The following is an 11,473-nucleotide window of genomic DNA, read 5'->3' on the forward strand; positions in this document are numbered from 1 at the left end:
TTCTCTCCTATTTTTGCCCTGCAGACCACCTTACCCAGCCCCCTGACTGCAGGAGACAGGTCTCCTGTGCTCTGAGGAAAGGTACCAGCTCTGGTTGAGGATGGCTGGGGGGGCCTGCAGGCTGTCAGAGCCCTGAGCAATGGGGAAAGGGAGGCACAGGCTCCAGCAGCACCTCCTTATCCCACTCCCCTCCTTTTTAAGGAGACGTTACCTGCACTTCTTGTCCCCCCTCGAGCTCAGTGTTGGTGGTTGGAAGACCCCTGAGGTGAAGGACATGTAGCGGAGGTAGGGAAGGAAGACAGCAATATGAGTATTATTGAAGAGGAGGAGGAGGGTAGGGCCTCCCCCAGCCCTCCTGGTGAACCTGCTGCTCTGCCCAGTGCCACTGGGCTCTAAGGGTGGTTGGGGACCTGGGAGGGCTGTGCGGGTGCTGCTACCTGGCTGGCTCTGCGCTCCAGAGCCAGCTGCATGCTCCAGATGCTAAGGGGACGCATGTAAGCCAGTGAGCGGTAGACTTTCTTCTCCCGATAGGCCTCTGGTGTCTGGAAAGCCATTCCCAGCCGCTCCCAAACCGTACGGTAGCAGCCTTCTGCTGTATGAAAGCCCTCTTCCACCAGCCCCTGGGGCAGAGGGAAGACGGACATCAGCACATCCATGGAGCACCAAGGAGATGGCATGTGCCAAGGGGTGCAGCATCGCCACTCACCTCCTGGATCATGGTGGCAGCCAAGGCATAGACCACACCGATCCACACCTCGTTGGACTGCACGCTGGAGGTGTCGGGCTCCCCATTGGGTCTCATGCCATTCACTGCTCCCATGGTGCCACCAGCAAAGCTCATGACGTTCTTCTCAAAGATGGTCCTGAGGGCACTGACGATGTGACTCTTGGGGAAGACCTGGGTGGACACAGAGGGGGCTTTGAGCTTCAGTGTGCACACAGACCCCTCAGGCTGGGTCTCCAGGGAGCAGGGTTGAGCTTTCCATGAGAAAGGGGTCAGCACTGCTCGCTGGGTAAATATCCACCTCAAAAAAAAAAAACAGGAGGGAAGTGAAAAGCCCTCTTTCCCCAGAAAGACAGGAAAAGCACAGTTTCTCAATAGAAGAGTCGTTGAACTTCATTCCACCTTCCTCCTGGGGAGGTTGACAGTTCAAACTAGTGTGTCTCAACACACAGCCTCTCACCTTCAGTCACTGGCCAAACCCCCCACATCTCTCAGGGGATTCCTCTGGGGACCTGGTCAACCACACCATTCCCATCTTGGGGACTAACCCCATGAATTCAGGGTCATCACTGCTCATTTCTCAGGCTAACAACTATTTAAGGCCCAGACTTTCTCTTGGCTGTTCCCTCAGCCCACCTGCACCAGATACAAAAGGCACTGCAACACCTAGAAGAGATGGGACACCAGCCAGAAGCAGCCAAAGAACAGTAAGGGGTCATTGAGGCTGAAGGCACCTTCCTGCCAAAGGGAAAGATTAGGGTAAAGCCAGTCTGATGAGACTAGAATACATCCTGCAGCTGCAAAGTGAATGCTGTGGATACTGGTAGTTTTGTTTGGGTAAATGCTGGGAATTTTTGGGAAATAATGAAGAAAATTAAAAAATAAGCTTCAATTCAAGGAATAAAAAAACCCCAACCAAACAGGGCTTAGATTCAAGTGATTTCAAAAGGACTTTAATCCTTCCGATTTTGTAACTGGGGGGTGATGCAAGTGTTTGTGGCCTGGACCGAGGACAGTTTTACATGAGAGGAGGAGATAAAGAGATCAGACTAAAATGCACAGGACGCCTGATGGTCTTCTGTGTCTGGAAGGAGAGATCTCGAACTTTTGTTCCAAGTGAAAGCTGAGTCTTGTGAAAGGTCAGCAGTGCTTGCAGGATAAACAGCCATTTCAGGCTATTATCACGAGGAAGTAGAAACCTTCACCTTCTGATAAGGGACTAAAACCAAAACCAAGGCAGTTGTTCAATAAACTAAGGCCAAGAGCTCAAAACAATTATGAGAACAGACTGAAGTATCAAGCTGAGTAAGCTCTTGCCAAAAGATGAAAACAAAAACAACCTCCACAAACTTAAAGAAAATGAAAATCAACCCAACCTGAGCATGAAAACACCTGACAGCCAAACAAAAAGCAGAGGAGCAGGAACGCAGCCAGAACTGCATTAAATTAAAAAGCCTCTGTGCACAACTGAAAGTAAATAAAGTTTCTGCACTGCTTTCATTACTGGCAGTAAAATCAGGAAGTGTCAGTGCAAAAAAAGTCACCTCCTTGGTGAGAAAAGGGAGGCTGAAGACTCAACGATGCTGCAACCAAAAGGCTGTCTCCTCTCCACCCCACATCCACTTAACAAGAAGAAAGCCATAACAAGAACATAATGAGAACATAACAAGAACATAATGCGAACATAACAAGAACTTTGTGGCGTGACCAAGAGAAGGCTCGACGTCTCAGAGCAACTATGACATCTGTCTGTAAGACAGGGAAGAGCCAGGCAGCTCCAGCTCATCAGCACAGCCCAAGCACCTTTCTTGCCAGTCTTGCTACCAGAACCAGGGGGATCAAAAGGTGTGATGACACCAGGCAGGAGCTTTTCAAGGGAGCCTGGGCAGTCCAACCAGACAGCTTTGGTAGACTCAAAAGAAAGACAGCAGGTCCCTTCTATCCATGCTGAAGTGAAGCATCCGACACAGTCATTTTTTCCCCTGGAGTGGCTCTGGAGATAATCATAGAATGGTTATGCCGTAAAGGACTAGTTCAAACTAGGTTATCCAAGTTAATTTGATCCGATTTCTTTCCATCTAAGCCCACGTGTTGTTGGGGAGCAAGAATCAGCAAAAAGGGTTGGTGTGAAGCAGCCATCTCTGGCAGAAACTGGCTTTTCTTACTCTGTATTTCATTAGAATTGTACACGCATCAAGAGTGTATTAATGAGGTTACGACCAGGAGCGTTGCCAGCCAGGCAGGGTATCAAAATACATAGGAAAAAAAGCCCTCGATAGCCATGGTAACAGAAGAGAGAGTAGTTTACCAGTCCCACCTCCAGTGAACTCAAAGCTCACCAGGCAGCAGAGAAACAGTGCCACCTTCAGTTAACAGCAGTCTGAGGCTATGGAAAAGCAAAGCGAGATCTTCGGACTGAAACAGGTTCAGCGTTTGCCCCCAAGAGGGATGTTTGGGTATTACTGCATGAGCTCTGGGACAGATTCTGCCTGCAGCCCCAGGCAGAGCCCCAATTCCCATGCTCCAGAGACCCACACTAGGATAAATGCACTTCCCAGCTCTGTTCCGGGTGTTGCAGCACCAGCAGCTGCTCTTGCCATCCTATCAGACAAGAGGAGTCTTCAGCCAATTCTTCTCTTTCAACCGAAGAGCAACAGACTTCAGGGACACAAATAAGCCTTAGCTCCCTAGGATATTAATTTAGGAATCCAAACTGGACAGCAAATAACATATAGAAAGTTTCATACACTTTTTCCTCCTGTTTTCATACAAATAGCACCTTGCCAGGAGCAAACTCCAGTGGGAGCTTCCTCTCCATGGGCAGATTTTGGTTTAAGTCAGGTTGAACCCACGTGCATCCAACAGCCTCCATGCATCTGAAGTGAGACTCCCACACCAACCCGTAACACATAACCCACCCCACATGCCAGTCCTGCTGCTGCAGGTCCCATCTTACCCCAACCCACACCAGGCTGCCCCTTCTCTTACCTCAAATTCCCCTTGGTCCAGGCCACAAGCCCCAAGAAACCACTGCCCAGCACACTGGTCTGACATGATGCTGTTGGAAGCGTCACTCCCACTGCTGTCATAGTTGTAGTATTTTCCTGGAAAAGGCAGGAAGCACTTTAAAATCAATAGTTTAGCACCTCATCTCATGTGTTGTCCCTACACTCCTCCCTGAGGAAGCAGGTTTTTCCAGAAGGCTCTCTTCTCCTTCTTTTCCCAGGCCATCATATCCTCTCTGTTCCCTCCATGGAACCTGCTCCTTCCCCTCCATTTGCAGGGATGGCATCTCCCCTCCTTTCCCCATGCCCTGCAAGGCTCTGTGACACAAGGAGGAGCCACCACTTCCCAAGGGATGCATGGCCAGTGAAAGTGGTTCCCCACTCACCATTCCAGAGCATCCTCTCAAATGCCTCCTTGCCCTTGTTCAGGATGTCCATGTATTTCTGCTGGATATTGGCATCCTCAAGCACTTCTGCCATCTTGCACATCATGCAGACTGCTGCCAACCACAGCCCACCACAGTAAGCACTGCCAGAGCCAAAGGAGAGAACCATCAGCAACGTGTGACACCCCATGGGTTGCACAGAGCTCCCACAACAAATGGGGACCACAGTCCCAGCTCTGAGACACCTCCCCACCCCACAGGTCCCATCTCCAACCCTTCACCTGGCTCTGTTGCTCACCTGGCTCCATTTACCACCCAGGCATCGTATGTCTGGTCAGCAAAGCCACCATTTTCAATGAGCCCATCATTATCTGTGTCAAACTTCAGCTCTGACTCCATGACAGCCTGCAGGAGAGGCAGGAGATGGTCACGCAGCCTCTGAATCCTGGCAGCCCCTAACGCTCTGCTCAGGAACATCCATCCTTTCAGGATGCCACATGGCTCCCAAGGGAAGTGTGGAAGGGTAATGCCCGATGGTGTGATCTCCCCATACCTGGCAGACTGGCCACATGTCCCGCAGGTACATGGAGTCCTGTGTCAGGTAGTAGTCACGGTACACCTGCAGCACAAACTTGAGGTTGAGGTCCTTCCAGTCAGCCGTGTCGTGCATCAGGTAGGCATTGACACGCTGCCACGGCTCGTCACCTAAGCAGGGACAGAGCAGATGCAGCAGGGCAGTAAGCAGTGAACATCCCCTCATCTGCCAAGGAGTAAGGTCCCAGGGGTGCTGTGATACATCAGAACTAAAACATGTTGCATCCTGTGTCGTCTCAGCCTTCTTGCTACAGCTCAGCTTCCCCCCATCTCCCTTGTATGAGCTCTGTACAGCATGGTCTTTATCACCACCCCAAACCACCCAAGCTTTTCATTCACAGAAATCAAGCTGTATTCCACGCATGAGGTCCTTTCCAACCCTAACTATTCTATGATTCACTGTATCTCTTTCCCCGAGCTTGGGAATTAACTACCCTAAGAGACTTGTGCGAGCAGCCCTGCACTCCATCCACCCCATCCAGACCCCTCACCTGGGTCCCCAATGTCATGTGGCACCACATTCTTCTGCTTCACCTGGGCTGTCTGACCACACATCAAGTACTGGCGGAGCTGGACATCCTCATTCATCACTGTGACAGCTGGAGTGGACACAGAACAAGACATGAGAAAGGCAGCAGGCACTGTAGCAAGCTCAAACACTGGCAGGGCCACCAGCACCAAGCTGCCTTTTGGGGCAAGATCAAGCCCACAAGATCACAGCCCTCTGCAAGAGGCTGAGGGGACACCAGGCTACCCCCAGTCTCCCCATAGCAGGTGACATGCAACGGTCACCACCCCCTTCAGCAAGGTGGTGGCAGCACCCAGGGCTGTGCACCACCACTGACTGGGCCACTACCAAGCAGCCTCCATGCCCTCCCAAAGCATTGGGGTCTGCTTCTCCTCTGCAAGGGGCATGGAAAGAGTTGGTTAGACCAGGGATTTCTCCTGTGCACCCCATGTGCAGCAAGAAGGTGGGCAGAGAGACGCTGAGGCAGCAACACTGTGGGTTTGCAAGTGCTGGGCCCAGCAGAGAAGCTGGAGGAGGATGATGTCTCCACAGCACAGATTTCTGTGGCAGATGCTGTCCCAAATCCTCCATCTCCTCCTTAGATGAAGACATCAGCACGCATCAAGCCATGGTCTCATGGGTCACTCACCAATGTCATACTGCAGGCTGATCTGCAGCTTGGGCCACAGCATGACGAGAGCAAAGGAGGCGTAGAAGTGGACGTCGTAGGTGTTGTACATCCGGTACTCCTGGCCTGGAAGGACCAAGGAGATGGTGAGGGATGGGAGACTTGCCACAGGCAGAGGGAAGGAGAGGCAGGTCCTCCCTTCCACATGGCCTAGGAGGGTGGGCTCTTTCCCAGCACAGGCAGGGGCTCCTGTTAGAAGTGGGGTTTTATTCACTATATAGAGTGGGTCTGGATAAGACTTTATGCTATATCCTACAGGGCTTGGTCCTTCAAGGGGTTTTGCTGGGAGCAGTGCTGCCCTCTCTCTATCAGAGTGTGAAAAGCATCCCCACAGCAGGTTAAGAACGCCTGGCGACACCAACAGGGAGGGAGGTGGAGTTGGGACCATCCATTACGTCCCTGCAAGTTACCTTCCAAATAAGCAAACCTTCCGTACTCCCGCAGCACAGGGAGGAGGTGGGAGAGGCCAGCCGCCGCCTGGCCACGCAGGTCCTCGTCACAGCAGTCTGGGGGCAATTCCACCCAGATGGTCCCCCCGTCCGTCACGAAGTACAGCTCGTTGAAGAGGGCTGACTTGTACCAGGAAGGCAACTGGCTGCGGGCAAGAGGGAAACTCAGCCACAGTGGCTCAGGGGTGATGCTCATGCTCTCACCAGCCCCAGGAGGGCACAGGGAAGGGGCTCTCATCCACCATACCTGTTCTCCAGGATGGGATTCTGCCACGCTTCGATCTTCCTCTCCCATTCTTCATAGTGTGTCAGGGCGTAGTGCAACAGAGCGGGAGCAGCATCGCCTCCACTGCCGAAAAACCGGGTGTAGCGCCTGCCGAGCAGGGCTTTGGTGAGTATGCCATGGGATCAGGCTGGGAAGAGCCACAGGAGAGGGGCTGGACTATAGTGACGACCAGGATAATGTGACTGCTAGTGCAGGGGCACTGAGGTGCAGGGGCTGGGGAGAGGATCCCCTCTATTAGCAGGCAAGGAATGGGTGGCACAAAGCTCCCCAGGCAGCACACAAGCCCAGAGGCAGGAAGAAAGAGGCTCTGGGACACAAGCCGAGCCCCACTGGACACAACCCACCCACCTGAGGTGCAGCTTCTCCTTGGAGCCAAAGTGAATGCAGGGCATGTCCCAGGCCAGGGCCATCTCCAGTGTCCTGTGTCCCCGGGCAGGCACTGTGCAGCTGGCACACACTGCTGCTGCTGTCAGCTCCCCCTTCTCTGTCAGGCTGCTCTTACCTGACAGGAGAAAAACAGAAATAAAAGGTATCCACAAGCAACCAAGGAATCCCTATGGACAGGATGGGTAACTGATGTTCCAGTGTATTCCAGTGGGAATGAGACTAGTGTGAGGCATCCCTGCCCATGGCAGGGGGTTGGAACTACATGATCTTAACGTCCTTTCCAACCCTAACTACTCTGTAATTCTACGTTCTGGCCCCCTTGCAACCTGGATGGTACATCCCCAGGGTTTAAAGGGATGACATTACTAAAGAATCAACCAGGTTGGAAAAGACCTTTATGATCATCAAGTCTAACTGCCCCCCCAAGGCCTGTGAAGTCCACCACTAAACCATGTCACTAAGGGCCTCATCTACAAGTTTTTTGAACACTTCCAGGGATGGTTATGTGAGTTAACTGCTTTCTTCAAGCAGGAAAATAATACCTGCCATGGGTGGAGAGGTTAAAAGAAGTTAGTCATCAAAGCAGAGGAACGAATCAGGCAGGAAAAGCCACCGGGCACAAGTGGAAGGGACAGAGCATCCCATGACTTTGTAACTGTGCTGCACTCAGAGGTGCTGTGACTTTCTAGTGACAAATCATTATTTCCAGGCAATCTGCATGGTGCTTGGACTGTGCCTGTGTTTACAGAAAGCCCTGAGGCAGCTTGATAATTATATGCTGGCTCTGACATGTGTACCAGGTAAACTCATTACAGCAACAATTTTAACAGAAGCACAGATCCCGACTATGATAATGCTTGGCATGCATGATGGAAAACCACATTCCAATAGCCTGGAGAACTCTGAGCGCATCTAGGCAGGAAACTTAGTTTTCCGGAAATATTTATGTAAGCACCTTATTTACATAATTCAGGCTTCAAGGAATCTCACAGAGGCCCAGTGCCAGCATCACTATTTGTCAGCATTATCCTTGTTCAAAAGCTGGCAGAGGCATCAGGCAAATGGTCACAATGAGAGGTTAGTAGCAAGGGCTGGGAGATGCCACCCTGCTTCACGGCTTCTGCCCAGGGAGCAAGCAGACAACTGGGGATGATGCAGAAGTATCAAGGGAATACCAGAGGCCTTCAGGGAGCTGACATATTAACAAGAGGACAGCAAGTGGTGGCAGCACCAAACGCCAAGGACTGCTGACCGTCTGTTCGAACAAATCTAACAGGGCCTAGCTCACAGATGTGGCAATGAGAACTGAGGGAAGGCAGCCAGGCATCACCCTGGCTACTCAGCAGAAACATCAACTCAGTGTGCAACCCTACATAGACTAAGAAAACAGTGGCACATGCAATTAACATAGCCCCAAAGTGGCGTAAACAGCTTTTGGGGAACCACAACAAGGACAGCATGATATGCTGTGGGAAATCTGGATACAGACTAAAGCTAGGAACAAGTCACAGCATGACTGAGAGTTCATAGTGATGGCTCCGAGGCGGCTAGAAGAGGGAAATCCACCCTTGCTTGGGTGCCCTGTGACCAGCATGGCCACCCGTTCCCCCTGGTCCTCCTCCAACTATTCCACAGAGGGACTCACCAGGGGGTGACTCCAGCCTGCCATCATGCAGGAGGTCCTGCCACACCTCTCTACCTGATCCCGTGGGATTGAATGCTGTGAGGTGCGTGACTCCTGTGCCAGCCTGCAGAAGAGAAAAGCATCATCAGGGACTGGTACTTCTGAGGGGCAGATGCACATCTGCCCCCTCCATCAATGCTGGGACACCACACTCACTCCCCACATGCTGCCCAGCAACGCTAACTCCAAACCGACTCACCCTGCAAGCTTCACCTATAGAGAAGGTTCTCTGGGCACGCTGTGCCAGGGCCTCACCACCCTCGCAGGGAAGAGCTTCCTCCTAATGGCCTATCTTAAATCTTCCCTATGTCTCTCCTGGCACTCACCCACAAAGAGGGTGCCCTCAGGGACATCACGTCCCCACTCCAGCTCCAGCAGTCAAGCAAGCACTGAGGATGGGTGCCAACCCCAACCCATTGCACACTCATCCCTCACCAGCCCCCATTTTCAGTAGGGCTGTACAACCCCCCTGAGCAGGAGCCACACCACCAGTGCCAGCCCTTTACCTTCTCCCGGGCGGATATGGCGAGGGTAAAGGGGTTCACATGGGTGCAGTGGTGCAGCAGGACACCAGTAACCCGCTCGCCCTCCTTGTCAAGGGTGAAGGGCTCGTTCCAGTGCCCTCCACTCCTGTCCTCCTTCGCTCCCACGCCATTCTGCATGCTGAACATGATGGAGACGTCCACGTCCTCATCCTTCCCATTCTCCACCTCCCAGATGAAGACTCCCACGGGCAGGCTGGAGTCCTGATAGGGACAGACAATGTTATGTATATAGGGCTGCTGCTTCATGGTTAGCAGCTGGAGCATCACTTCTCTCACTGCTGGGGAGACCACATGGGATACAGCAAGGAACAACTCAGTCTCAGAGCCCACTGCCAAGACGGGGAGCAGGAACAGGAACAGGGGAATGGCAGGGGCAGGATATACAAAACCCAGATCACAAGCCCCGAGCTAGCAAACCCCACAAGGGCAATACAGAGACGGAAAGCAGCGTTCAGTGCTCAGACAGGTGTCTCACCACTCATCTGCTAAACAGGTTGATACAGGCTCACGTGCTTTGCTGGGGTAAGAGGAAGGTCAGGCATGTCAGCAGCACAGCTTCCCACCCTCGCCTGGGGCTGGGAATGAGCAGGAGTGTCGAGGCATCCCTTGCTGCCATCCCGAGCTCCCACATTGCTGTGGGGGTTCCTCCTGCCTGAGAGCACAGGGAAGTGTTGGGGAAGCCCAGCTGGGAAAGCCCTGCTAATAAGCAGCTCTTCCCTTGGGCACGGCAGGCAAAAGCCAGCTAAAGCAGTGTGAGGAACACCCAGCTGACAAACCATCCCATGAGTACAGGCTGACGGTTTCCCAAAGCGCTGCCACCGGATCCTCCAGGCAGGAAGGTCACAGCTCTGGACCCGCCATTCCAGGTGGACAGGAGTTGGGATGGTCACAGGAAACAACCAAAGGCAGGAAACAAGCAGTACAAAGAGTCAAAGCACAGTTCAAAAGGGAAAGGAGCAGCTGCCAGAGATAAGCCCAAGGACACAGGGATAACCCTCTAAGCACCAACCCACCCAGAAGGGGAAGAGCCTTCCAGGGTTCCACCAGGCAACTGGCACTAGGACAGGGCCTTAGGGCAGAAGAGACCAGGCTGGGAAAGAACATTAACAAGATGGCAAGCCTGGTTGTCTTCAGGTAATGCTGAGCTGGGCAGGAAGCACAAGGAACAACTCTACTGCAGCATCACCTGAAGCACAAGCAACTTTCAGGGGTCAAAACCTCACCACTCCAAGCCTCTGCTACCAAAACACAACACATCAAGAATAACACAGTGTAATCCTGTCTCTGCTGTGCCAATCCCAGAATGGTTTGGGTTGGAAGGGACCTTAAAGCTCATCCAGTTCCAACCCTCTGCCACAGGCAGGGACACCTTCCACTAGAGCAGGTTGCTCCAAGCCCCTGTGTCCAACCTGGCCTTGAACACTGCCAGGGATGGGGCAGCAACAACTTCTCTGGGCACCCTCTGCCAGCGCCTCAGCACCCTCACAGGGAAGAACTTCTTCCTAACGTCTAATCTTAAATCTTCCCTCTGTCAGGTTAAAGCCATTCCCCTTGTCTTGTCACTACATGCCCTTGTAAAACATCCCCCTCCAGATTTCTTGTAGCCACCTTTACATACTGGAAGACTGTTATAAGGCCCCCAGAGCCTTCTCTTCTCCAGGCTTTCCCATTTGCATGCAGGCAGCTCTGCCACATCCCAGCCAACCTGCTTCATGAAAGCCATGCTGCAGCAGTGCTGTGTGACCCAGTGCTCCCATGGGACAGGTTGCAACCTGCATGGAACCACCACCTCCTTACCTTATAGTCATGGGGGATGACAGGAGAGACCTGGCGGCAAGTGAGCACCACATTTTGCCCCGGGAGCTCATAGACCATCCAAGCACGAGGGTACAGGGCATGGTAGAAGGCATAGTGGCCACAGTATCCCCAATTCCAGCCCTGCAGAGTGCTGGGTTTCTCTATGGACAAGACCTGCTGGTAAACCGTCTGCCCCTTGCAACGCAGGCACACCGTGAACTGGGGAGGAGAAATACATGTGAAGGGGTGAGATGAGCCTGAGAGCAGATGCCTCAACCACCCAGCGCACCCCTCGCAGACCATGCTGCACCTACCTGGTCAGCGATGACCGTCCCGTAGTGATAAATGCCAGGGTTCAGCTGCCAGCGGCAGAACTCTCCCCGCCAGCCCCGGGGGATGGGGGCTCCCCCGATCCCACCC

At 52.9% G+C, this 11,473-nt stretch overlaps 1 protein-coding gene across 1 annotated transcript in view; it reads right to left on the reverse strand.

The window, feature by feature from the left end:
- Positions 1 to 437: 437 nt before the first annotated feature.
- The window catches only part of GBA2 (glucosidase, beta (bile acid) 2), a gene marked incomplete at both ends in the record, with an annotated part of 11,403 nt that continues 367 nt past the window's right edge, over positions 438 to 11,473 (reverse strand). The window contains 15 exons of the mRNA XM_010018897.1: positions 438 to 620; positions 707 to 898; positions 3,713 to 3,828; positions 4,116 to 4,258; positions 4,414 to 4,520; positions 4,669 to 4,820; positions 5,201 to 5,308; positions 5,867 to 5,971; positions 6,316 to 6,500; positions 6,602 to 6,727; positions 6,989 to 7,142; positions 8,673 to 8,775; positions 9,218 to 9,457; positions 11,054 to 11,272; positions 11,368 to 11,456. Of these exons, the coding sequence (XP_010017199.1) occupies positions 438 to 620; positions 707 to 898; positions 3,713 to 3,828; positions 4,116 to 4,258; positions 4,414 to 4,520; positions 4,669 to 4,820; positions 5,201 to 5,308; positions 5,867 to 5,971; positions 6,316 to 6,500; positions 6,602 to 6,727; positions 6,989 to 7,142; positions 8,673 to 8,775; positions 9,218 to 9,457; positions 11,054 to 11,272; positions 11,368 to 11,456 (2,222 nt within the window). The remainder of the gene's footprint in view (positions 621 to 706; positions 899 to 3,712; positions 3,829 to 4,115; positions 4,259 to 4,413; positions 4,521 to 4,668; positions 4,821 to 5,200; positions 5,309 to 5,866; positions 5,972 to 6,315; positions 6,501 to 6,601; positions 6,728 to 6,988; positions 7,143 to 8,672; positions 8,776 to 9,217; positions 9,458 to 11,053; positions 11,273 to 11,367; positions 11,457 to 11,473) is intronic.

The sequence above is a fragment of the Nestor notabilis genome, unplaced genomic scaffold, assembly GCF_000696875.1.
Source record: "Nestor notabilis isolate BGI_N333 unplaced genomic scaffold, ASM69687v1 scaffold3487, whole genome shotgun sequence".
NCBI lineage: Eukaryota > Metazoa > Chordata > Aves > Psittaciformes > Psittacidae > Nestor > Nestor notabilis.